We start from the raw sequence: 27,237 nt of genomic DNA on the forward strand, positions 1-27,237 counted from the left end.
AGAGCTGGCTTCTAATCCGCAAAATTTTCCTGGTAGCTTTCTGCATCAATACAGCAAGCTCGGGCATGTATTGGTTATGTGGCTGTGCCTTTTGCTGTACCGTTGACTTGATAGCTGGCAACAATGTTTGTTTGCTATCCAAGCCATTTCGCTTCCATTTCGTACTGGCGATTTATTCTGCATCTCAACGACCACTGCAACTTGTGTAAGTCTTGTGTGGCAGAGTGAAGTCTCGTGATGCTTGCAGTTCACTTTTGAGAGCAACCAACCATTCGATTTCTTTAAGTCACTGAGCGGCATTCTCCCTCAAAGTTGGAAATTGAGTGCTTCGTGGCGTGGACGCAGAAAATTAGTGTCAGCAAATTATTAGGTATTTTCCTTGGACGACGACCGACACCAGATCAACACTCCTTTCATTGCCGCTCACCTGCTTTGTTGTGCTTGTCTCCCGGTCAGATGAAGTAGATCACGAGCTTCGGGGTAATGGCGACAACAGGGACAAAGACCGCCGAAGATAATCCTCAACCTTCCGCGGACGCTGGTCGAGGCGTGGTCGACGGTCGTTCGGCACGAACCCTTGCAGGCCAATTCATTGGTACGGGCACCTCCAGCAGACATAGTCGGCCTCATGCAATGGTAGCAGAGTGGTTTTAGGTCGGCCATTCGCAGTACCTCTATTTTCATCAGTGTACATTGTTCAGCGCGGACCTACACTGGTTCTTCCCGATGTCGGAAATGCTTCGGCGTTGGGGTGTCTCCTCGAATTGGCATTGAATAGTAAGAGGTAGCCGGTGGTAATCGTTGTGACTTTCTGGCATAAGTCGCCCTCGGTTGGTCAGATGCCGCTTCGCTCGAAGAAGTTTCCAGTTGAAATGCCTGTCGAACTTCTTCTGAAACAATCTTGGCGATCAAAATAAAAGCCGGCAACTGATTGCAGGAACTAGCTTCCTTATCTCCTCCCGAACACCGTTGTGGATGATGTCACGAATGCCTGGGGGGCTGGCATCGAAGTTGCAGCTGGACGACTCGAGTGTCGAGACGCTGGGGAGTTGTTGATATAGTGACAGGCTCCGGCCTGCGGTGTACATTCAATGTTGGAAGCCTCATTGATACGAACCCTTCGACTGTTGTCGTGGGGTTGCGGACAAGGCTGCCGAAGGTTTTGTCCCTCACATGAGGGGCATGGGATTCTCAGCTTCTTGTCTTCTGTAGCATCAGGGTTGGCGTGGGTGTTCGATCAGAAGCAAAACATTCTCCGCGAAGGTGGTGACGCTCTCGTTGGGGCCGTGTCCTGGACAGAATCAGGAATTCAGCTCTCTCTCGTCAATGTTGGCAGATGAACGTGCACTTCAGCTCGATCTTGCAAACTTCCTACGACGTTAAGGAGGATTCGTAGTTCTCAAACCAGTGCCTCGCAGTTTCTTCCACGAGAAGTATAGGTTCGGCAGGAGATGGCTGTCCATCTACCTACTGTGGCGGGCGACACGGTCATATTGTTCAATCCAACCCTCGACGTATTATGCACCTTGCGTGAAAGGGCATCAGAGTGCGAGGTGCCACGGGCATGCAAACGATGCTGGGAGCGGACGCGGTTTGCTGCTAAAGATTTGTGATTGTTGCCTTAGTCAGCTTCGGTTTTTCTGGGAAAAGACCTAAATCCGGTGGTTCTTGCTGGTAGCAGCGACTGGCTTGGATTTCAAGTTCTTCGTGGTGTATTTCCGAGTTTCGTCCTTGTGGTACTCGCTCATCTTGCGGTTTTTCTGCCGGGCTCGGGATATGACTTGGTTCACGGCTCGCCGGGGGTTTAAGACTTGGGATAATGTGCCACCCATGTCTTGTTATCGGGCAACTCGGCTGAGGAGCCGCCAGGGTCCACACAGAGTGCAGGGCTATGGGTAAAGTGCGCAGCATCTCACCAGAACAGACAATGACAGCTGAGCATGGCCTGGAGCAAGCATCCATGGACTGGAGCAAGTATCCATGACAATATGACAAAACAGGCAGAAAAGAGTCTATCCTGACCACTAAAGAAGCTGCATTGCATTAGTGGCATTCTGTCCGAATAATTCCTCTGCTCGGGGTCTGGCAACTGCCGTGGACGAGCTGAACTGAAATCGGTGTGGGACCACTTTTCTGGTAATGAGCCGCTGCAGACCGTCGTCGCAAAGCGGCGTGAACAGGTAGACTGGGTTGGTAACACGCGCGATGAAATGTCCATACAGCTTGCAATTCGCGTAACGAGTGTTGATGAAACTTTGGTGTCGACGAAACGTACGAGAGACAAGCGGAATCAATACCAACTGCAACACCTGTACTCCGTGAAAGTGCACGTCTACGCCAGAATAATCTAGTAGGCAGCACAGCATCACCTTAAGCACGGCACAGAAGCTACCAGCTTGAAGGCAGTTCTTCGGCGCGCCGCACACCTGTGCTCCGTGAAAGTGCACGTCTACACCGGAACAATTTGGGGCGCAGCACAGTATCATTTAGCACGGCACGGGAACTACAAGCGGCAAGGCAGCTCTCCGGTGCACCACAACACCAAAGTGAGCCTTCGGTCATTTGAACGAAGTGGCACCACGATTGCACACTGCCAAGCACGACTCATGCAATTTCCGTCGCTAAACTGTGTATCCAAATATATTGCACACGCTTTACTGCCGATCTCGAAGGTTCCGATGGTCAACGACAGCACAGAAACGTCGCCTTAAAGGGAAGCTACGGAGCTTCTTGAAAAAAAATGAGTTAGAAGTGAATTCTAGTGTATTTTTACCTCGTGAACCCGAATACCAAAACCATTTGCCGCGCAAGTATTTTTAAACGCGAGAAAAACGCGAAAGATAGTCGCTGTACGTGACGTCATCGACGGATCTTTTGGCTTGCCAAGGCTACGGAGGCGGGGCTTCAGCCCTATTTTCAAATTGCTCTTATGGCTCTCCGGCGCGTCGCATTGAAATATAATTGTGATATCTGCTGTTCTAAAGGCCAAATGAACGCAATTCAAGCGTTGTTTCTCAAAAGTAGAAGTGCCCCATCTTCCCTTTAAATTTGATCCTAGCGGTGTCCGAATCAATCCGAGGTCCGAGCAACGTAGGGCCGATCATCTCTTTCTTGGCAATATCCCCGTCGGTCACTAGCGAAATGCACACCGTTCCTCCGTATTTTCACGTTATATTTATGTCAGACACCACGCTAAACACTGAAGCCGCTTTCGACCGGCCTCATACAACCTCATACGACGGCTTCCACGTCTAAAATCAACTCGCCGAGACGAACGACAACCAACAAAGCATCCGACAAGCTCAGGCACAGCTGGGGCCAGCCGCTGCATGGGCGCTGCCATCTTTCCTGTGACGTCACGTCTTTGGTTTGGTCATGTGACGAGTGGTCAAATTTGCGTACAACGGCAGCCGCCTTATGGGGGTCACTTTCGAGTGCAGACCGGAACCCCGGTTTATCGCTCTAAGCCCCTCTAACTCGTTGACATAAATACATGTACGAAGCGGTTTTAGCTCCGTTTTTTATGCCACGATTTTAAAATAGAAACGCCGTAACTGACCAATTATTTCAACTGCGTGTCTGGGAATTGTTCCAATGTGCCTAGTAGGTACGAATTATTCGTGACATTTGCTCTTAACATCGAGCGCAGAGAGGAAATGCACTCGCTTTTTCCGTAGAAATGCATTACCGGAAGTCAATTTCGGACTGTTTGCTGTCTGCTTCAATTTGCAACAGCACAATAGCGCCAGTTGAACCTCTAGCGTACATTATAGTAACTCTATGAAAATACCAACTTTATGGCGCGCGATTTAAAACGTACGAAATAGCCGCAAACTAGAATGAGTCTCGCGCAATAAATATTACTGTCAAAAATTTTGTTTTTGGCACAACATTTGTTTTGTGACATGATTGTCCCAATTAGTCTGTTTAAAATACACTTTTTTTCTTTGCAGTTACCCTTTAAATAGAAACAAATGCTCAGAGCATGACATGATAGATAAATTGTAAATAAAAATATTTTGGGGATTAATTTCGCGGTAAAGTTTTCATTAAATAATCCTAGTAAAAATGGCTCAATTAAAATCACGATTTATATCATGATTTATCTCACGATTTAAATTCTCTTGCTTTTTATTCCCCACCCAGCTGCTTTAGAAGAATCATCCATGGGAACAGCTGCAAACTGCTTGGCTCATCTACGTGCATGTTTGACTTCCGTCACCAGAGAGTATAACTTCTACCACCAGATGTCACAGTCAGAAAGCGAAGCCTAGAGTTCCCGTATATGCTACCTACGGTAGCAGAGTTGCGCATTCAGCCTCGGCGCGTGGTCGTAGCGCCGGCTTTCCCGCACGAGCTGGATGTTTTGCTCCTCACGTGACTAAATTTGGCAAATAGCGGCGCCGCGGGCGCCGCCGCGCATGGAAAACAGGAGAGGAGGAAAAGGAGGCGGAAAGCAGGGAAACATACGCCGGGGCAAGAGAAACGTCGGCGGAGCGACCGTAAAGGTGGCTTTCTTGCACGCCAACGGATGCTTTGCTCCTCACGTGATGGATCTCGGCGAATAGCGGCGTGGCGGCGCGGGGAAAACAAATGCGCAACTCTGGCTCCCGTAGGGAGCCTATACAGGAACTCTAGCGAAGCCTGGCGAGACCACGCCAGCCGCGCGCTCAGCTTGTACACTTCGTTTCGTTGAGCGCCGTCCTACGGGGTTCGTGTGCACGATCGACCAAGCGGCATTTTGGGTTTCAAGAAGTTCAGTGACGTTGGCTGCGACGCTATGCACCGAGTGCTGCACCGCCCAGTTTCATTTACGAATACCTATTATTTTAAATCCTGTATTGAAAGAACACCACCCCAAATGCGGAGAAAAATACACGAGACTACCGCAAGGGGTTCTAAACAAAACTTGAATTGACTTAAAGAACATAACTCTACGTCTTAGAGCATAGAATGTTTTTCACATCACGTGGCGTTGGAGGATCGCGCGGCTCCATGACTTGAAACCTTGATGTCAAGTCACGTGACGACGTCGTGAAACGTCCATAAACTTACCTAAATTTCCCCGCTAAGCTTAGTTGGGAAATTATTAGACACTGCATTTTTCTTTAGAAAACATTAAACGACTGTACATTAGAAGACTTCAACCAGTGTTAAATTCCTTCCAAACATATCAAAATCGAACGAGCCAAGTAGCGTCCTCGCATGCGTTATAGAGCCTTGAAGATAAACATTGCTGGTAGTGCTAATAGCGAACGGCCAGAACGAAGCAGAGGAAGAAGAGCAGATTTCGAGAGTGAAGGTTATGAGGAACCGATCTCGTCGGGGTCGATTGTTCTAACTGAAGTACTTAAAAATAATGTACTAAAATATTTATGTAGTCTCAACGCTGCATATTGGTGACCGGAAATAAGTAACATCGACAACATTCTTTACCCCAGGTTTAAGCCTTAAGGCGAGCTGCTCATACCGCCGCCTTTTTCCAACGATGGGTGTTCAAGGCAACGCGACTTCTTCGGTCAAGCCCACGGGAAAAGCCACCACGGCCCCGAATAAGATTCCAGAGTTTTGGTCTTCAGACTCTGAGCTCTGGTTCTTAACCGTCGAATCCATATTCCGGAAGCATCGAATAACAGCATAACTTACGAAGTTCCACTACGTAGTCGCCGCTCTTTCGCAGTCGTCGGTGGCCGTAGTCCGCGACATCTTACGCTCCCCACCAGAGAACCAACCTTACGAGACATTGCGCACGGAACTGATACGGCATACAGCAGAGTCTGAACCCCGACGTCTTCAGCAGCTACTGGCATTGGAAGAGTTGGGCAATAGAAAACCCATGGCAATCCATCGACGAATCAAGCAGCTCCCCGGAGGCTAGGCGATGATAATAGATGCATCCATCATGCGTGAACCTTTTCTCCAGCCTCTTCCTCAGCAAGTCCGGATAGTCTTAACCATAAAAACCACGGACACCATTCTGACACTGGCTCGCAAAGCGGACGAGACGATGGGCGTCTACTCGCCTGGTGTTTCGTCGGTTCACCACGAGACGGCTCAGTCCAGGTCCCATCTACCTGCTCCCGACAACGACTTCTAGCGTGAAAGTCTCGATCTGCGGTTGCGGCCTACGCACGTATGGAAAAGAAAATTGACGGCCTCAGTTGCGAGTTTCAAAACATGCGGCACCACTCTCAAAGAGGGACGCTACGGTCGGAAGACGCTACCGCAAGCGCTCGAAACAACGTCGAACAGCAAAGCCCTCGCTCGCCTGGCACATCTACTAAACAACGTCAGTGCTGGTATCAAAGTCGTTATGGGAACGACGCCCGATTTCGCAGACAACCATGCTCTCAACAATCGGAAAACGGCAGGGGCACTCATGGAAGGCGGCAAACGTCTAGAGCCCTTTGTCATCCAGCCGTTTTTTTTAACGTGACGGACCGCTTAACCTAGGTGCTGTACCTAGTAGATACGGTGCCGAGGTTAGCGTAGTACCTCCTACACCGGACGATTTGGGCTCACTGTCGACCTGCGGCAATGCCAGCTCATCGATACCGAGACGCAGCTCCGTGTCCAAGTGTTAGTATGAAAGACACCGTCACTGCGTCCTTTCCTCCCACGTGTGGAGGTGGACTTTTAGTGAAAGCGCATCACGGACGAGTTCCCGTCGGTGCTTGGGCCACACACTGTTTCACAGGAAATCCAGCACAGTATCACCCATCATACTAAGACTACAGGCCCTCCTGTCCGCCGTCTGCCACCGGACCGACTTCAGATAGCCAAACACGAATTGGAACATACTGCTACACGCTAGACGCACCGGAGGATGGCACAAGCTATCACATTAAGATAAGCACGTGACATCGGGCAGTGCCACACGCCAGACGCACGGGCCGGTCGCAGGAGTGTCTGGCGCTCGTGCCATCGGGTGACTGTGAGATGTTTTTTGGGACATTCTTGTTCCGTGGTCGAGTATTTAGTTTCTGCTTTGGACAGTGAGCGGCTGGCATACGCAATCACCCGTTCGACTCCATCTTGCCACTGGACTAAAACGGCTCCGAGGCCAACGTTTCTAGTATCAGTGTGGATCTCAGTTTCTGCGAGCTCGTCGACCTGCGCGAGAACTGGGGTGCTATGTTGCGTTTTTTGGACTTCCAGGAGACTAGGGAGAAGGAAGTGACGACAACGACACAGCAAACGCAGATTGGATGTTGAAAGAAGAAAACGAAATCAACACCCAATCTGCGTTTGCTGTGTCGTTGACGTCACTTCCTTCTCCCTAGTCTCCTGGGAGTCCAAAAAGCGCAACATAGCACCCCTGGTGCCGATTGCAGGCGACGTTGAAGCTCTTCAAAGGCACACTGCTGCTCTTCCGTCAACGTAAAGGGGACATCGTCACGCGTGAGTCGAGTGAGCGGTTCGGCGATTTTGAAAAATTGCTCCACAAAGCGTCTATAATAGGTCCACAGTTCCAGAAACTGTCGTACTGTCTTGTCGGTGGGAGGGGGGAACAATGCGACGGCAGAAGTTTTCTAAGGGTCGGGCAGAACGCCTTCTGCGCTCACGACGTGGCCGAGGAATTTGAGCTCTTTGAATGCGAAGTGCCACTTTCCCAGCTTATGTGTGAAGCCAGCGGTCCTTATGGCTTGCAGTATAGCTTCTAGTCGATTTAGGTGTTCTTCAAAGCTCGTGGAAAACACTACAACATCGTCCAAGTACACAAGGCGTATTTGCCACTTGAGGTTGGCAAGAACACTGTCCATCATCCGCTAGAATGTGGCCGGCGCCGAGCATAGTCCAAACGGAAGGACCTTATACTCATAAAGACCATCGGGCGTAATGAAAGCGGTCTTCTCTCGGCCTCTTTCATCAACCTCGATCCGCCAATAGCCTGTTTTGAGATCTATCGATGAGAAGTACATCGCACCACGCACCCCGTTCAGAGTATCATCTATGTGGGGCTGCGGGTATACGTCCTTTTAGGTGACCGTGTTTAGCTTACAGCAGTCTACGCTAAATCGTAGTGTACCATATTTTTTTCTCACAAGCACAGCTAGTGATGCCCAGGGACTTTTTGATGGCTGTATAACGTCGTCATGGAGCATTTCTTCGACCTGTTGCCGTATCGTTTCTCGTTCCTTGTGAGAGACCCTGTACGGCGGCTGTCGTTTCGGTGTTGTTGCTTCATCCGTGATGATCCGAAGTTTGGCGACAGTAGTGCGGCGCACCTTCGATGATGATAAAAAAACAGTGATTATACTTACGTGAAAGATCCAGCAGATGTTCCTTTTCTTTTTCTGGGAGTTCACGGTTAACGCCAAATGTTTTTGTGGAGGTTGTCGTTATATATCTTGCCTAGCAATGAAGCTTCTACACTACTGAAAAAATTATATGAATCTATGTAAGAACTGGAATGGAATATCCAAAAACCGATATGCGACATATGAAACTCATATGAAATATCAAGATACTGATATTCAATATATGGAACTGATATCAAAATTAAATTTCCCAAAACTGATATGCGACATAAGAAACTGTATGAAATATCCAGAAACTGATTTGTAATATATGAAACTGATGTGAAATACCCAAAAACTGATATGCGACATATAAGAACTGATATGCAACACATGCCAACTGGTACGAATGTGTCCAATAAACATATCAGAAATAAATTCATATACTTTTTTTCAGTATAGGACGCGCCGCGCGGGAAAGCAAACACGTGGCTTGGAACCGCAGTGAAGCGGCTTGATTTACTGGCTTTCAAATAATTACGGCATTAGCGTTTACTTTTTATTGAGAGATTCATCCCCTGAGCCATTGAAAATACTTTCAGAGGTACGACATCACTGAAAAAAAAATCCAACATGATGATAATAACATTTATTGCTTAGGTGGTTAACGAAAAACTCTGTACTTAGAAAAGGACCTGTATAAAACGCTTAGCTCAAACGAAAACGCTTAGCTCAGACGTAGTTAGTGGGTGTGCTGAATTGTATTCATATTTGTTGTGCCGTGTATGTGTATGCGCTCAATGTTTATGTTCAGCCGATGCTAGTGGTATGCATAATGTAGTAATGTATCTACATTTTGGCTTGAGCAAATAAAAATCTTTTTTGTAGCACATGAATTCGGCGGTACTTAGCGACACCTAGTCCAGTGTAACTGATATGTGGCATATGAAACTGATATGAAATAATAAGTTTTGATACGAAAAAGGTGTCCAATAAACATATCAGAAATAAATTCATATAATTTTTCTTTAGTAGGGTAGTGAGAAGGACCCACTGACATCAGCGACGTCCTCAAGATAGGCGATGGTAGTTTTACGAGAAATATGCTGGTGTTCGGAGCGAAAGTTCGTAAGTAATAACTCAGTTTGTCCGTTGTGGAGATGAACGAGACACCTGGCTATGCAGATTTCCCGTTCCAGCAGAAGAGAAGAGTTTGCTTTGGCGATTCCTGAAGAGGCGGTCTCGTCGGTTCTTATTGTGACGAACATGCTGCTACATGGCGGGAGACAAACGTGGTCATTCGTTACTCGGAGTGGAGAACGCTATAGTGTTGATTTCTCCTCTTCAACTCATCGTGCCGTGGAGAATGTAATCATTTGCCTACGTAGGTCTATTGATTGCGCCGTTCTCTCCGAGGAAGTCTATTCCGAGTATTACTTTTCTTGAACACTCCCTGAGAACGACAAAACTGGCGATGAACGTAATTCCTCGTATCTGGATTCTTGCCGAAGCCCTGTCCGAGAGAAGCCCAAACTCCGCTGGTAGGCTTTGCGGTCGTAGGCTTAAGCGAACGTCGGTGCTTAACGACGCGCTTCCTTCAATGTGGCCGTCCCTAACTGGGCTGGGGACACGGCTGTTCGAGGATGTCCTAGACGTGAGCATGTGGAGGACATTACCCCGCACCTCCACCACTTAATGTCACGACTTTATGTACAACACCAAAAGAGTTCGGCCCCATGGAAAAACAAAAAAACTTTAACTTCTTCACTTCAGTGTCAAGCCCCAGCGGAGTAGATGAAAAGAATGTCCCAAAAAACAAAAGGTCACAGTCACCCGATGGCACGAGCGCCAGACGCTCGTGCGACCGGCCCGTACGTCTGGCGTGTGGCACTGTTCAATGTCACGCGCTTATCTTAATGTGATAGCTTGTACCATCCGCCGGTGCGTCCAGCGTGTGGCAATATGCTTGAACTGGGCTGTGTACTCCCATTGACCTCGGGCCCCCTGCGCTGGGGCGTCGGATGGTGTGGGCCGCACCGGCTAGGCTTGACCCAGCTCTGCAGGCAAATAAAGACGTTTATTCCTCCTCCTTCGAGTCCCTGGTCGTCAGCGCTTCACGTGGTGCCGAAGAAGACAGGAGACTGGCGGCCATGTGGAGTCAACCAGTCTAGGATACCTGAACGTTATCCCATACCCCATCTAAGAGATTTCGGCGGGTTGCTCCATAGCGAGGCCGCCACTTGGACTCTTCGAATTCTTGCGGATGCCATCCGACCTCCGCAACGCTGCTCCAACACTTCGAAAGTTTGTAGACCAAGTCCTTCGTGGACTGCCTTTTTGCTTCGCGTATGTGGACGACATCCTGGTTTCAGCTCGACGCCTGATGAATATGCCAGTCACCTTCGACAGCTTTTTACGCGCCTGACGTCATATGATCTCTTTGTAAATGTGAGGAAGTGCGAATTTGGAGTCATGGAACTGCAATCTTTTAGCCATCACGTAGATGCTTAATGCCCATGTCCCACTAGAGCGACAGACAGAGACAAAAGACAGCGACAAGCCTCAAACCCATGCAGCATGCTTGCGATGGTATCTTTGACAGGCATTTAGTCGTTCGGTGCTCGTGAAGTAAGCACGAGAGATTGCAAGCCTGCCAAAGATACGCTCGCGTGCATGATGCTCGTGTTTGAGCATAGCTTCCTTTATTCTACGAAGCCTCTCAAACGCGAAAGACTCTGGTTTGAGGCTTGTCGTCTTTTGTTTCTGTATGTCGCTTTAGTGGGACACGGGCATTAGGAGTACAAACATTGCCTGGCAAAGAGACCGTTATTCGCACTTTTCCACGGCCTACAACGGCTACTAAGCTATTGGAGTTCTTGGCACTGGTCATCTTTTACCGTCGGTTTATTCCCCGCTGCGCTTATATTTCCCAGCCTTCGTACTATCTGCTCCAGATATCGAAACCAAAAATGACACCTCTACAACAAGCGTACGCAGCAGACGACGCTTTCTCTAATTTCAAGGAAGCCATCGCAACCGTCACCATGCTAATGTATCCGAGAAGTAACGCTCCTATCTCTCTCATCGTCGACGCATCGGGCAAGCAGTTGGAGCTGTCCTGTAGCAGCTCGCTGGGGACACCATGTCATCCTCTCTCATTCTTCTCAAAAGGCCTCAGTACTACAGAAACGTGCTACAGCACTTCTGGTCGGGAGCTGCTCGCCATTTATCTTGCCATACGACACTTCCGGCACTTCATTGAAGGCAGTCAATTTTTTGTACTTACAGACCACAAACCGCTCACGTACGCCTTGTCGTCCACCAGCACGGCACATGCACACACCACGAGAGGTTCTGCAAATGCTCTACGTAACTGTATTTATTACCGACATTTGCTTCGTTAAAGGCTCCAACAATGCTGTACCAGCCACTTTCTCTCGAACGCGCATCAACCTCTGCCTCTCCAAAGGTGCTTTGTTTGACTCTGCGTAATTGATAGCTGCTCAAAAAGACGATGCGCAGCTGCAACGCTTACGTACATCATCTCGGACACGTTTTTTAGGATGTCCCCAAGCATGGTTGTTCTGAAACCGTGGTCAGCGACTTGTCAAATGGTTATTCTCGCCCTTTCATTCCCCTCTCGTTTCAGGGTAAGGTTTTTGATGTCACCCACAAATTGGCCCACTCTGGCATACTAGCCACCTAACGACTCGTCAGTTCCCGGTTCGTCCGGCCGCGTATAAACATTGACGTGCGCGAATGGGCAAAAACATGCGTTGACTGTCAACGCAGAAATATTCACCGTCACGCGATAATACCCTTGACCTCCTTCAATCCGCCTGACGCTCACTTTGCTCACTAACATTCATGACAACAATGTGGGCCCACTCCCTTTATCGCACGATTACCGATACCTCCTGACATGTGTCGACAGGTTTACGCGATGGTCGGAGGTCGCCCCTATGAAAGAAATCACGGCACAGACGGTCGCTAGGACACTTATCGATATGTGGGTGAGTCGCTCCGGGGTACCGCAAATCATCACCACAGACTGCGGACGACAGTTTGAATCTGCATCGTTTCGGAACCTGTCTGACTTACTGGGCGCACATCACATTCACACCACCGCCCATCACCCGATGTTTAATGGAATGGTATAGCGCTTTCATCGGCAATTGAAAGCCGCCATCGAAACACAGGAAAATTCTACTGAAAAAAATTATATCAATTATTTTCTGATATGTTTATTGGACACCTTTCATATCAGAACTTATTATTTCATATTTGTTTCATATGCCGCATATCAGTTACACAAGGCTAGGTGGCGCTAGGTACCGCCCAATTCATGTGCTACAAAAATATATTTATTTACGCACGGCACCGTAGATACATTACGCATACCACTAGCTTCAGTTGAACAAATACATTGAGTGCATACGCATACACGGCACAACAAACATGAATACAACAGCACACCCAATAACTACTTCGGAGCTCTGCGTTTCCGCCTTTCATACAGGTCGTTTTGTAAGTACGGAGTTTTTCGGTGACCACCTACGCAATAAATAATATTTTCAGCGTGTTAGATTTTTTTAAGTAATGTCATACCTCTGAGAGTATTTAAAACGGCTCAGGCGACGAATCTCTTAATAAAAAGTAAACGCTCATGCCGTAATTATTTGAAAGCCAGTAAATCAAGCCGCTCCACTGCGGTTCCAAGCCACGCGTTTGCTTTCCCGCGCGACACCATCGTATACTGAAAATAAATATATGAATTTATTTCTAATATGTTTATTGGACACATTCATATCAGTTGGCATATGTTGCATATCAGTTCTTATATGTCGCATATCAATTTTTGGGTATTTCATATCAGTTTCATATGTCGCATATCACTTTTTGGATATTTCATATCAGTTCTTATATAGATTCATATACTTTTTTTCAGTAGGGAGAGCACGTCATGGACGGAGACCCCGTCGGGGCCTTTTATAATGCTCGGTATCTGCACAAAGTTTAAAACTGTCTTGAACTGCAGTGCCGCAGAGCTGGTCTATGGAACGTCTCTCCCCCAATACCAGGAGAATTTCTCCAACAAGCCTCCAGTCCCCCAGCTTTCAGGACCGAAGACTAGGCTCACCGGTTGCGGCTCCAAATGTACGACCTACGCCCCGCTGCTACAAGAATTCCTTCAACACAAAGTACCTTCGTCAGCCCCCACGTGGCAAAGTGCACAAATGGATTCATCCGGCACAACGGTGTCAAGCGCCTCTCGAACTGTACCTAACCGTGGACCTTTTACGGTAGTTTGTCGTGGCACCAAGACGTTCACTATGCTAATCAAATGCAAGGAACAAGTGGCGTCCATCGACCGGGTCAAGCCCGCCCACTTGGATTCCAACACTGCGACTTCTGCCATCTGACTCACGAAATCTCAAGAGGAAGAACCGACCTTAATTTTACGGAAACTGCTAACAGGTACACCCCCTTTTAAACGGTCTAAAAAGTGAAAGCCGTTTACAACTTCCTCTAACGCCGAATTGGAGCGCAGCTCTTGAGGAGGAGGAGTGGAGGGTATATTCCTCCTCCTCCCTCGTGATCATGCCTGCTAGTCCTCCTCCCCTCCTGCTCCCCCTCCCTCTCCTTTACCACCTCCTCGTCCTTCAAGCTCCTCCCCTCCCCTCGCCTCCGCCTCCTCGTCTCTCCTCCCCCCGTCCTCCACCTTCGTACTGCTTTCCTCCTTGCCGCTCAAGCCGGAAAGGGTCGCGTAAGAGCTGTGCTCTGAAATATAGAGTCAGGACAAATAATTTGGAGGGTTGAAATTTTATTGATTGGGGAAAAACCGTGGTGTATATTGGAAACTGCGTTGCATATCCGGCCAAGGTTTACGCTAATAACGTACAAAGCCAACGTACGCAATTGTTATACCAATGTACCTTAAAGTTTGCTCCGCGAGTTTCCAATTTACGTCCTGGATGAAAACCCCATTATTAATTTAACTAAACCGCCATGATCAGCCGCCGTGGCATGATGTTCAGCAGCCTCTCCAGTGTAGCAGCCAACCAGGACATGAAAAAAAAAAAGCATGTAGTTAAGCAGTGGGCAAATGTTCCCAGGGTTTATGCTTGGCATCCACGCTTAGACAGTTAGAAGTTAAAATGCTGCCTACCTTTTTTTGTCTGCTGTGTGTAAGCAGCAAAACTTTTCACTTCTAAGCTTACAAGGGTTTCAAGGTGACGTGATCACCAGACTAAAAGTGTGATGGACACTGGAAGATGGGCACTCGGCCGAGTATAATATAAAACAGAAAACACTTATAATAAGTGAAACAAGCGTAAAAAAAGACACTTTAGAGAAGCTACAGGCAGGCACACCATCTTAAACTTGATAATGGACTTACCCCTAACATGGTGTTGTGATTTGTTTAGATCTGACGCAAGATGAACTTCAATACTTGATGATGAAAGAGGGTCATGAAAGTCGTCACATGCTTGGAACACACCTATAATAAATGTAGGGAAGCCGGTCTGAACTGTGTTAATGACGTTTACAATGTTTTCGTCGAACGTCTTAACAATGCTGTCGGCCATGTTAAATTCGAATGAAAAATATTCAAGCTCTAGGTACTTAGAGTGTGTAGTTCCAGTAGCAAAGGAAGGAAGAGGCCCCGAGCTATGACATTCCCTAAGTTCCAAATGTGCTCCAAGCAAGGGGGGGGGGGGGGGCGGGGGCGAGAGGGAACGGAGGGGAGGGTATGCCCCTCCTCCTCATCCGTACTCTCTCGTCGTCCCCTTCTCCTCCTCCTGTGCTCCTCCTCCTCTTTTGAGGTATCTCAATTTTGCGATATACCGCACTGAACTATGTAATATATTGTGGTATTTTTGCTCACCGCTTGTACGGAGAAAGGGAATATACTTGTCAGATCTGGAAGCTCCAATGTGATTTACGATTGATGAGACCACTTGCTTGCACAACACGTATCTGGCATCTCCTCTCCTCCTCCTCCTCAACCTCACCGTCCTCCTCCTCCTCTTCGTCTTGTACGACTTGCACGCTCCAACTGATAACGAAGCTGGTAGATGCTCCTCCGAGTGGCCCGCCTAACACCTCTCAAGGTACGCAAGACCGTCGGAGGGAACAATTTCCCAGCTTTCGTTCTTCTCCTCCTTTCTTCCTAGCGTGCAGTGCATATCGTCGCCAAAGTTCGGCGTCCAAAATCCCTACAATATATACAAATATAGAGCAAGCTCCTCCTATACTGGTGCTTTAAATAGCACTCTTATCCCAGTCCTTGATTGTTATGAAGGAAGCCTTGTGATCTGAGAAGTGGCAGGATATGTGTTCCAGGTGATGGACCAAAGGCTCATTTTGAAAGACGAGGTCTATGCACGTGTTTCGAGAGGTCGTCACAGCGGTGTGAGCTGTTACGAGGGAGAGAAATGGGAGGTTTTCCTGCATAAGTGGTATGAAGTTCTTATCCTTCTTTAAGTCTGCATTAAAGTCCCCCACTACTAACATGGGTGTGGACCCACGTGTGCTTAACGCAAGTCGCAGAAAATGCACGATATCTTTGGTGAGTGCTGTAGGCGAGATATACAGAGCCACCACTACCAAGCCGTTGTCGAACTTGGCGCCACAAAGTTCTCCAACTTCGTCTGACGTTCCAAATATCTCGATGGGTACGGCAGACAGACCCTTACGCACGTAGATGGCCACCCCTGCCGCTCTGTTGTGCTCTCTACTGACGCCGCAGCAGTACTGGTAGTCCATGATTTCTACCGCCTGTTTTGAATCCATCCACGTTTCCGAGAGGCAAAGTACAGATGCATGGCGTAGGACGGGGTCGTGGTGCACGTCCTTGGAATGCGCCGGCAGAGAGCGAACATTAAGTGCGGCGACCGAGAACAAGTGCGGTTGCTTAATCATTGCGTAGCACTTAGCAGTGACAGTTTGGAGTTTGTGTGACTGCAGCCGACGAAACTCATCAAGTAGTACCCTGTCGGGATTGGGCTTGCCGTGGTAGAACGTAAAGTCATTGTCCACATTGGTGAGGTAGAGCCCGTTGATGTCTGTAGCACGACTCAGTGCCACGTATACCAATTTCTGTGGATGACTTTTGGCATACGAGTACACCACGTTTTCATACGTGCCTCCCTGTGATTTGTGAATGGTGATAGCACTTGCTTGCACAACGGGTAGCTGGCATCTCCTCAGGGATATCCTTGACTTCTTATCAATGACGCAAGTGACTGTGCGTCTTTCGATAGGTGTCCAATTTTGCTGAATATTTCTGTCGAGTGCCCGTAACTGCCGGGATTTTGCGGCCGCCACGGTTCCAATCGCAATTTTGGAACCAAGCTCACCGAAATGCAGCCAGATGCGTTCCGGCTCTCGGAGCGTATCGTATTGTATGTACTGCAGTATTCCAACAGAGCCATTGACCAGACCATCGGAAACATCGACATTGAGTGTGAGCATATATGGTTTTCCAATGCATAGCATTATATTAGCTGGCAGGTTTCCGAGTTCGGCCTTGGGCAGCGTTTCGGCCTTGCGCATTGCCTCTGTCTTCTCCTGCATAGACCTGAATCCAACGATTGTGTCCCGTGCCGGACATGCCACACAATTATCTTCGGTTGCAATGGCCGTGTTCGTATTGTAGTAGTCCGATTCCTTGTTGGAGTAGTACAAGCGGATGCCACCGGGACAACACGTTTCTGCTTGTTGTTGCGTGACGAACCGACTCTGGATCAATGCGATTTCTTCGGAACCCAATTCTGCACCGTCTCCAATTTTGGTAAGTATGGTGGAAAACCTGAGATCGCTTTGCCTTACGACCTTCGTGAGGACAAAGTATGACAAATGGTGCCATGCGATTTCCGTGTTAAACACACTGTTCGTCTTGACGCGCTTGAAAACCTCGGCGGCACGAACGGGGGGAAGCTGGCGCAGGTCTCCGCAGAGGATGATGTCTAACCCGCCGAAAGGCTCTAGATATTTGCAAGTGATGATGCGGAGTCGCGAGTCCACTTTCTGAAGGATGTCGGCGGACATCATGCTAACCTCATCGATAATCACGCACCTGACGTTCCTGAACGCATAGCGGAACGTGTTCAACTCGTTGTCCCGGAGTCCGCCATCCCTATTGATGGTAAGTCTGAACGCTGCATGTACAGTTATTCCACCAAGCGCGACCGCCGCTTTTCCAGTTGTAGCACAGGCAACATAGGCGTTTACATTATCTGAACCAGCAGGGTTGCAATATCTGTTGTAGACGTCCATGATGAGACGCAGTACAAATGTCTTCCCACATCCAGCCACTCCCGTGAAGAAGATTTGTAGTGGCGGAGAGTCCGGTATAGTGAGTCTATGCACGACTTCTCGGACGATCTCGTACTGCTCCTCATTCGTCTTGCGCATTGTGTCCAGGTACTGATCTCTGCTCATGACGTCTTGGCGCGTGCACACGGCGGGGCACTGCTTAAACGGGGCATTGGATTGGACCATACCGATGTCTAGGAGATCGGAGTCGTCGTTTTCCATGGCCATCGGGTGCAGTCTCACATCTGGGAGCTCAGAAGTGGCACAATGTTCCCCGTCATTTGACTGGAGCATGGAATTACAAACGGCACGAATTTGCTCAATGTCTACGTCACTGTGGTACCGTGCCTTGTTCTCTAGAATGACGTCGATGTTTTGCTCATACAGACGCTCGAAACAGTTTTGGTCTAAGATGTCAACTTCTTTGCGGAATGGATAGAAAAGCAGGACATGTTCTCGCTTGAAGTTGACTGAATCGTCTACGGAGTAACCGCGGTAGCGAAGTATCCGTCGCTGATTCCTCTTTTTGTAGGTATATATGTTGTACTCGGTAGCGAACTCTGCTTGAGTAACAGGTTCCAATTCGGGAATGCGGTCTTCGTAGCGCTCGATCATCGTCCGTTTCCATACATCAGTGCTTGATTCTACTAAGCCTTCCTGCGCCATCTGAGCGTTAGACTTCCGAATGCGCGTCCTTTCCTCGGGCCATGCAGAGTTCACGAAGACAACTTTGCGACTCGCCTCCGACATATCCTGGTTGAGCAAACACCAGGCGGCCTCCTGTGCGGACAGTTCAATGGCATTCAACATTTTCACACCTAGATGTCTCAGTGCCTGAGAATAGGAAATATCCCCCTTCTCCTTCACAATTTCTTGCACTGCTCGATTGAGGTTCGACATACCTCGGTTGGCCTTGTTTACATATTCCACCACGTAGGCAGCACACGCGTACGTGTCGAGGACGATCTGAAGATCCATGTTAGAATCGAGAATTGATGCAACCCATGGGTTAAAGTAATTCACCCACTTTTGCTGCACAGTACGGGGTAGCATGATGGTGGCACGAGGAGTGCCTGCTCGGAGAACAGAAATGTACTCCGCCTTGTCCGCGACACCGTGATGTTCCCAAAACTGCTCCATGGAGTCATAATTTGTCGTTTCCAGGGCCTGATGCATGGCCTCGTACTTGTTTAGGAGGCTCTCGATTTTCTTCTTCTGCGCTTCATTGTCCACAGTGGGGAAAGGCACTACGACCATACATTCATCGATGGGCATAAAAGGCGCGTTAAAGCGGCATCTGGTGGTGTTGTGCTTGTAGCAGGTATGCGTGTGTTGGTGCACCTGAGTCCGCTCCCGCTTCAAGCATCCGTTGTCGATGGAAAGCAGAACGTTGGCTATTTCAAGAGTCTGGGGCATGAGCATCGAGAGCTCCTCGTTGGGCGCGTTATGAAGCCAAAGGAGAATGTGCGCGTGTGCCGACCCGCGGTGCTGAAATTCGATCCGCTTAAAGTAGTCGACGACTATGTACGGCCTAAAAGGCGATACACGGGTGTTGCGGAGAATGTTGAGAATGACACGCACCAATCGGTCGAAATATATGGCACACACCACGGGATCGTCATTTACTAGCTGTGCTCGATAAATGCTGTTCATTTGCTCCAGTGGTACTTCGATCTCGCCGGGCTTCAACCGAAGGCGTTGAAGCAACTGCAAAAGGTCGGGCCAGTGCATTTCCGAGGCAGAAAGACTGAGGAACGCGGTCGGCTTACCCAACTGCCGTATCATAGCAAAGAGGTCTTTCTTGCGTTTTGTCCAGTACTGCACGGTGTTGGGAATACCATGCATGAAAGCCATGTCGTGCTCGACCGCTTGCTGCACAAAATCCTTGTCGAGCAACTGTTGCTTCGTTAGTGTTTCCAGTGCCTTTATGTTACGGAAGGCCACACACATGTCACCGGCTACTCGGTGCCTAAACACTTTCATGGCCATGTAGAGTACGTGCTGCGGGGTGGCCCCTCGACGGTCTGATCTGCGGATCTCACTCATGGCGTGTGTGAAGACTGTCGGTTTTGCGCTGGCATCTACTCGGCGCGGCTCACCGAGATAGATCTGTGGGAACGAAAGCTCCTCTGAGTGTTCGTCATAAAGTATGCTCACGGGCCTTTTTCCCTCACCTGGCGCAATCGCTAGAAACTTGTCTTCGTCCCATACGAGAGTGTGCTGAGCCAGAGTCATGGCTGTAGCCACTTGGATCGGATCGTTGAGGTCTGAGCATTGCGGGAGCAACTCGATCTCGTCGTGTTCGTCCACTTCTACGATATCCCCCAAACGGGCAAAATCGCACTTTATATTATAATGCTTGTACAGCGTGCTATCACACAGCAGCTTAAGCCACGGCAGCAGATCACATTTTTTTACTGCCCCTGCCAGGTAGGTCGTCTTCGCAAGCATGCGCCGCTTCAAATGTACTTTGAGGGCTCGGTCTTGTTCGATGGCACGAGGCAACATTGTCACCATGTCGTCCACATCAACACAGACGTTCACTACTGGTCCCTTAATGCCATGTTGACCTGCACCGTGCATCAGCCGTCGCAGTTGCATGAAAGGAATTCGTGGAGATATGAGTCTCTCACTCACCGCGTTCAATTGTGGGAGGTGGGCTGGCTTCGGGGGATATACATAACCGTTACTTGAGGAAAGATGAGGAATATGACCCTTGTGCACTGATTGTATGCAGGTCGAGCGCAGTTTGAATTGGGTTAGGTCCGAGTTTGGAAATGATTGCTCTAGGGTCTCGTGACATCTGTCCGGTAGCGGTTGCAAGTCGTTTTGGAACCAGAGCCGATCACAGACTGAACATACGCTCCCAAACGGGTTGTCTCTAAACAGCCGTTGGAAAATTTTTGTTGCACCGTCAGGCTTAGCGATCCTTGCCTTTTGCTTGGCTTCCGCTGTGGCGGCGCTCACTCCTGGCTGCTCTCGGCGGCGGCGATGAGCCTCTGCCTCGGCGTCGCGCACTTCCGGGTCCTCTCGATAGCGGCTTCTGGCTTCCGCTTCGGCGGCGCTCACTCCTGGCTGCTCTCGGCGGCGGCGATGAGCCTCAGCCTCGGCGTCGCGCACTTCCGGGTCCTCTCGACGGCGGCGCTTAGATTGAGCTTCAGCAGCGCTCAGTTCTGGCTGCTCTCGGCGGCGGCGATGAGCCTCTGCCTCGGCGTCGCGCACTTCCGGGTCCTCTCGATAGCGGCTTCTGGCTTCCGCTTCGGCGGCGCTCACTCCTGGCTGCTCTCGGCGGCGGCGATGAGCCTCTGCCTCGGCTTCGCGCACTTCCGGGTCCTCTCGACGGCGGCGCTTAGATTCAGCTTCAGCAGCGCTTACTTCTGGGTGCTCTCGGCGACGGCGATGAGCTTCTGCTTCGGCGTCGCGCACTTCCGGGTCCTCTCGATAGCGGCTTCTGGCTTCCGCCTCGGCGGCGCTCACTCATGGCTGCTCTCGACGGCGGCGATGAGCTTCTGCTTCGGCGTCGCGCACTTCAGGGTCCTCTCGACGGCGGCGCTTAGATTGAGCTTCAGCAGCGCTCACTTCTGGCTGCTCTCGGCGGCGGCGATGAGCCTCTGCCTCGGCGTCGCGCACTTCCGGGTCTTGTCGACGGCGCCGTTTAGCTTCAGCTTCGGCGGCACGCACTGCAGGATCTTGGCGCCGGCGGCGCTGAGCCTCTGCTCGGGCAGTGCGTTTAGCAGAAGCTGCTTCATCTGACTCGCTCATTTTGTGAAAAAAGAACTGCCTGATTACGTCTCGTCGTCGTCGTCTTTGTGATATCACTCATGCTGGATCACGGCGCCGGCGGTGCTGACCCTCTGCTCGTGCAGCACGTTTAGCAGCAGCTGCTAAAGCCCCTCCATCCTGACAAAAGTGGCTGCATTGATTGTTGTGGAAATGCTCGAGACACGTGCCGTGCACCAATTCTGGGAAGAACATGGCCAGTGTAACATGGCATCTGAAATCTAGTTTGAATGTGCACTGTGCCGCCATGATCTTTCCAAAGTCTGCACGTTGCACGTGCCTTGTGCATCGACGCACCGTGCGCTACTTTTAAGAAATGTACGCAGTTTAGCAGCTTTTAGCTTCTCTTTGTTCTATTATTTTTCTGCTGCAGGGTTTTTCAACCGTGCAGCAGGAAAGCCGAAGCCGGCCGAGGGATAAGAGATAAGAGTCTTTTAAAATAATTTCTCGGAGAAATGAAAATTCGGATTTGTCCGCCCTGCTCATCCTCCCTGCTCCCCTGCGTTCTCCTCTTCCCCTCGCGGGGGCCACGTGATCTCGGGGGGGGGAGGGGAGGGGGTAGTCACGTGACCCTCCCGAGGCCACGTGACCCCCCGCTGAAGTCAGATGACCCCCTCCCCCCGAGGTCACGTGACCCCCCCCCCCGAACCATACTAGACAATGAGGGGAGGAGGAGGAGGGGGAGGAGGAGGAGGGCAGAGGTCCGGGGGGTCACGTGACCTCGAGGGGACGGGATCACATGACCTTGGGCGGGCCGTCACGTGACTTCGGCGGGGGGAGGGGAGTCACCCCCTGGGGTCACGTGACCTTGGCGGGGGGGGAGGGGGGAGGAGGAGGAGCGGAGGGGGAGGAGGAGGAGGGGCGACGCCGACGCCAACGCCGACGCCGCAGAGGCTGGAAACGGGTCATGTGACCCCCTCCCGCCGAGGTCACGTGACCCACCCGGACCATACTACACAATGAGGGGAGGAGGAGAAGGAGGGGGAGGAAGAGGAGGAGGAGGGGAGGGGGAGGAGGAGGAGGAGGAGAGGGAGGGGCGCGGTTACGCCGACGCCGACGGCGACGCCGACGGCGACGCCAACGGCGACGCCGCTCAGGCTGGAAACGGGCCCCTAAGAGCTGCGCTCTAAAAAGAAAAAAAAAAGGCGCCGCTTGGCCGCATGCGCTTCCTCTCTAGGGCGTTATTGGAGTCAACTGCCAGCCCGAAGCGGATGCTGAGGAGCAGGTCTCGAGACTGAAGGTTCTGAGAAACCCATCTCGTCGAGGCTGGTTGTGAAGTACTTTAATATAATGCATTAAGTATTTATGTAGTCTCAACGGCCGGTACATAGCCAGGGGGGGAGGAGGGGGGGCATGGGGCCCGCCCCCCCCCCCTCTCCCGAAATTTTCCATTTTGGTGGGGCTCCTTTCCCCCTCCCCCCATACAGCATTTTGTCTTGGGCGGGCCCCCCTCCCCCGAAACTAAATGATGGCTACGTGTCTGCTCAACGCTACATGTTTATTTTTTATATAAACACTCAGACGTAATGAGGACGCCTTTCCATATATGAAAATACAGTCAGGGCGCAGGCGAGCTGGTGTAAGTTTACCATTTTTTACCACCTGAGACTGGGTGGAAGAAACACGACGACGTCTCAAATTGAGACGTCGTCGTGTTTCTTCCACCCAGTCTCAGGTGGTAAAAAATGGTAAATGCTTCCAAATATGTTTGATGTCTCTACTCCTCAATCACCAAGCTACACTCGGTGCTCCCGTACTAATTTATTTGATTTGCGAAGGTAGCCATGATTTGCACTCGTACCAGAATCAAACCTCTCTAGTTACTTCGCCACCACGCTACACCTTTCTGCACCGGTGTGCGCCGGTGTAGGGAAATCGAACGAGCCCAGCAGCTTCGTCGCGCGCCCCTCGTCATTCCAATCCCATCACCGCGCTCGCCCACCGAACGCTTTAATGAAACGAAATGAATCACCGCTGCCTAAGCCCTTCATCCCCAAAACAAACCAGACGGGTCAAAACAAATACTGCTGTCTTCGCCAAACCGGGGGAAAGTCACGGCCGCCCGGAGCGGTGCCCGCGGGGATTTTCAGGCTGCGATTATCAGCGGCCTGACGCGAGGGGTTGTCTTTTTCGCCTCCCCCCAAACACAGACACATCGCGGTTACAGAGCCCTTCACATAACAAGGCCACAGGTGTCGATTTTCTACGTCATCTCTCCGAGGCCATTGCAGAGGAGAGCTTGAACAAGAGTGCTGCGTCAGGGCTTTGTTGGCCCACGCATTCAATGAGCGCGGATACGAGTCTGAGCTGAACGCTGACGCAGCACTCGGGTCGTTCCCCCGCGCTGGCCTACAGTAGGTGACATCAAAATTAAAGCGTTGAAGCCTTGTTGTCTAGGGGACGTTGCGCCCAGACACAGACCGCGGTTGTCGGGGGGCATGGAAGGGGAGGAGCGGCGTGAGGCCAACGGTTGTCCGGGGCAACGAATCATCCCGAGATCCGCTGCGGGCTCATGCACCCTTCTATCGGCCAGGAGGGGGGGCTGCCCGCTTTCACCCCGCGCTCGAAGGGAAAAAACCGGCAACGGGGATTCCGACGCGATCGAACAGGGCAGACACACGTTCCCGCTGCGCAGGAAGGGCGCGTCCTTTTTAAGCTTCTATAATCCTGGAAATGTGTGCGTCCGTTTGTCGGTCCGTCCGTGCGTACATTTGCCCGTTAAACTTAGCGGAAAATTTAAAAGGCACGTGGCATCATAATGTCTCGTAATACAACAACCTGAAACCGTGATGTCAATTTTCCCGCTATATATAGCGCGGAAAGTTACGTCATGTGGCCCTACGTCGTGTGAGGTCAAGTCATTTGACGCCGCAACGCAGCGGTGTCTTAATTGTGTCACCTGATGGCGTCAGATCACGTGACTTGGCCTCACCAAATGCATGGTCGTGCGACTTCAATTCCACGCTAAATTTAGGGGAATCATTGACGTCACGTGACGTCGGGGTACCCCGTGACACCACAACTTGAATCTGTGATATAAAGTTCCACGCTAAATTTAGAGCAGAAATTGACGTCGCGTGACCTGACGTCATGTAACATCATGGCAGGTGATATCGTAACGCCGCAGTGTCTTTCTGGTGTCACGTGGTACCATGACGTCAAGCAACCGGGCGTCACAAGACGTCGGATCACGTTGCGTCATTTCCTGGCTATATTGAGCAGGGAATTTAATAAGCATTATGTTTTTCAGACAAAAGACGATAAAAAAAACTACTGCTTGATGTTTTCTAAATCAATATCAACTAACACTCCTTAAATGCTACATTTTATACATTATAGAGCTACAATAATAAAAACAGTTGGTAAGTGTTTTCTGCTTGCAAAAACGATAGACTATCGACGACCTGTGGTCAGTGAAAACCTGAACTGCGACCCACTTTAATTGTATTTACATTGGACGCGAGAGTATGGTTGTCAAAGGAACTCCTTCGTTGTAGGAACCTGGCCTCTCGCTTCCAGTTCCTTTTCTACGAATTTCGACCACAATATAAAACAGCACCATTCTTTACCGCAGGGTACTTTTTCCATATATACCAAACTAGACACTAGAGTAAAATGCATTATCTGCAATAGCGCACCCTACTATCTCATAATGTGACATATATTTTCTTTTTACAGCGAATAATTAAATATAATACGATATAATAACGGATCATTGTATACAACTGCCATACCAGATGTGATGACCTGCCGTGCCTTCTATACTATACCATATCAAACATTAAATTACCATACGACACAACCTTGACCGTTACTACATAATACCTACTCCCGCGGGACTAAATGCCTTGACAACCATGAGCTGAAAATCAAGCTGAACTTGTGCCAGAATCAAAAGAAAGGGCAAGCGTCGAAACAGCAACAGTTGACGTCGCAGGGTCGGCGTGACCGCTGGCTGGAGCAACAGTATACGAGAGAGACCGCGTCGTAGTCTGGAGAGTCGAAAGGTCTATTCGCACGATGCACCTTGTTGGCGAATCTTGTGTCGAGAAACTAGGTTTCGGGAAACAGATTCCCCGTCTGAATGCCACCGAAAAAGTGGCGCCCCTCTCAAAAAAAGCGGCGCGTGTTCCTCACTTCTGGAGCAATATTTAGCTGAAACCTCACTGAGGCCTGTCAATCACCCGAAGGAGAAACGCGGACGCTGCCGACGGCCGCTCGACTTGGCTATGACGTCTGACTTTCAAGGAGGAGCGAGCTTTTGGAGGAGTTTGATTTTTGGCCGATTCCGTATCGGAGCCAAAGCCGAAAAAAAAAAAAAAGCAAACATGGCGAACGACAAGCGGAGAAGCGGTGCGTACGGGCGAGGAGTCTTGTTCCTACTTGGTTGCAGGTGTGTGAACGGCGCTTTAGCAGTACGGGTTGGGGGCGCAGGGCAGATTCATTAGCCGTCGCGACGAGTGCAAGCACCGCATATAAACATGATGGCTGGAGATAACTTTCTTCATTAGCGGTGCAAAAATATCCGAAACGCTTCGAGATCACCCGCCTGTTCTTTGACGTTCGCGGTCTTTACCGAGTTTGGCAGGACTTGTAAACCCGGTGAGCCGAATCTGACAAAGTTTATTGAGTGGCATTAGTAAAATAGACTGTCTCTTCACACTGTGCGTACTTCATATCATTTTGATGCTAAACGCTTTGTAATCCCGGTGCAGATGTCAAGGTTTGGCAAAATTCTCGCCAGTCAATGCGTCACAGGTTTCGCGCGTCAACTCCACGTGAGAACGGGCCGATTTCGCGAAATCTCTGTTTCACTAAACGGTGGCGCGTTGAAAAGATGCATCGTGTGAATAAGCCTTAAGTGAGTCGACAAGGCCGCGCTCGGCTGCTTATCTACGGCACTCTCCAATATTCGCCCTAGAATGTTCGGGAGTGAGTTAGGGCGAGGCTGACTCGGCAAAGTCGTGTAGGCCTTCTTATATTTTACACTCGAATCTTCTAGAATTACGAAAAAGCGTTCTTTCTCGGTCAAGCACGCGGCATTATTCCACCTTTAAATGTACATCGTCCATACGCAACATTAAATAAATTAACGCAAAGCTGAACCACGTGAGCGTTTGCATTAAAGTGCGGGGTTGTCTGAAGTACGAAAACACTTGATCGCGGCGCCAGGTTCACGCCGTAAGCGTTCACCCGGACAGCGGTTGACATTTCGGGATAGAGCGTTGACATGCGGTATCTGATGTTTAGTAATTCCAATGAACACAACACAAAACTCTGAACCCTCGAGGCTGTCCAACACCATATCATGTGCCATACAATACATAATATTAAATGATACTGCACAGTACAGATCATAGAATAAGTTAGGATAACATATAATACCGTAACATACAATGTGGATGTCAACACTTCAAAATGGGGTCTAGTCTACGCAAGCTTCAAATTTGCCAATTTTAGTCGATTGCAAAATATGCGCACTTTTTCCTACCGTAAACATCCCCCGTTCACAATCATTATAAAGTAGAAGTTCCACGTCACTTGGTAACTACCTGCGCTTCAAAAGCCATCCTGTCCTTCTACTCGACGATGCAGGTACTAGATTGAGATTAGATCAGTTTATCGAGCTAAAGAATCAATTGAGCCTCAATTTAACTGAGAACTCGATGAATCTGGCTTGCAGGAAAGTTACACGTAATAAAGGGATAAAAGGAATACGTCTTTTTTTGTCTTCGTCCTCCATGGCGCGTTCGCTCTATTTTTATCCCTGAATTGAGACGCAAGTAGTTCTAGGATAGTATACCCTAAAGCTTTGCCTACGTCTGCGCCAATCAAAAACGCGGTTGGGGCTCGGTACAAGCGCGAGGGCGAAGAAGCGACGTATATTACAAATATT

General features: G+C 49.7%; 1 protein-coding gene and 2 pseudogenes across 1 annotated transcript; all 3 read right to left on the reverse strand.

Moving 5' to 3' along the window:
• Nucleotides 1-14,649, reverse strand: part of LOC120848156 — a 94,201-nt pseudogene extending 79,552 nt beyond the window's left edge.
• An 857-nt stretch (nucleotides 14,650-15,506) lies between these two features.
• Nucleotides 15,507-20,144, reverse strand: LOC121835109. Its single transcript, XM_042289052.1, has 3 exons — nucleotides 16,604-20,144; nucleotides 15,935-16,309; nucleotides 15,507-15,661 (listed from the first exon to the last, which is right to left on the reverse strand). The coding sequence occupies exons 1-3, from the start codon at nucleotides 20,142-20,144 to the stop codon at nucleotides 15,507-15,509; spliced, it is 4,071 nt and encodes a 1,356-aa protein (XP_042144986.1).
• Nucleotides 20,145-20,147: 3 nt separating this feature from the next.
• Nucleotides 20,148-21,310, reverse strand: LOC121835110 (annotated as a pseudogene).
• Between the last annotated feature and the right edge of the window lie 5,927 nt (nucleotides 21,311-27,237).

This window comes from Ixodes scapularis, unplaced genomic scaffold (genome assembly GCF_016920785.2).
Source record: "Ixodes scapularis isolate PalLabHiFi unplaced genomic scaffold, ASM1692078v2 PGA_scaffold11__112_contigs__length_91849675, whole genome shotgun sequence".
Classification (NCBI taxonomy): Eukaryota; Metazoa; Arthropoda; class Arachnida; order Ixodida; family Ixodidae; genus Ixodes; species Ixodes scapularis.

Excerpts from the sequence above, each read along its gene's own strand:
- LOC121835109 (XM_042289052.1), bottom strand. The coding sequence starts at position 20,144 with ATGCACGGTGCAGGTCAACATGGCATTAAGGGACCAGTAGTGAACGTC. Across the intron at positions 16,310-16,603 it reads ACGCATCTGGCTGCATTTCG|ACATCAACGGGCTCTACCTC; the intron begins GTGAGCTTGGTT and ends GTCGTGCTACAG. Across the intron at positions 15,662-15,934 it reads GGCCATCTACGTGCGTAAGG|CTCACACCGCTGTGACGACC; the intron begins GTCTGTCTGCCG and ends CCCTCGTAACAG.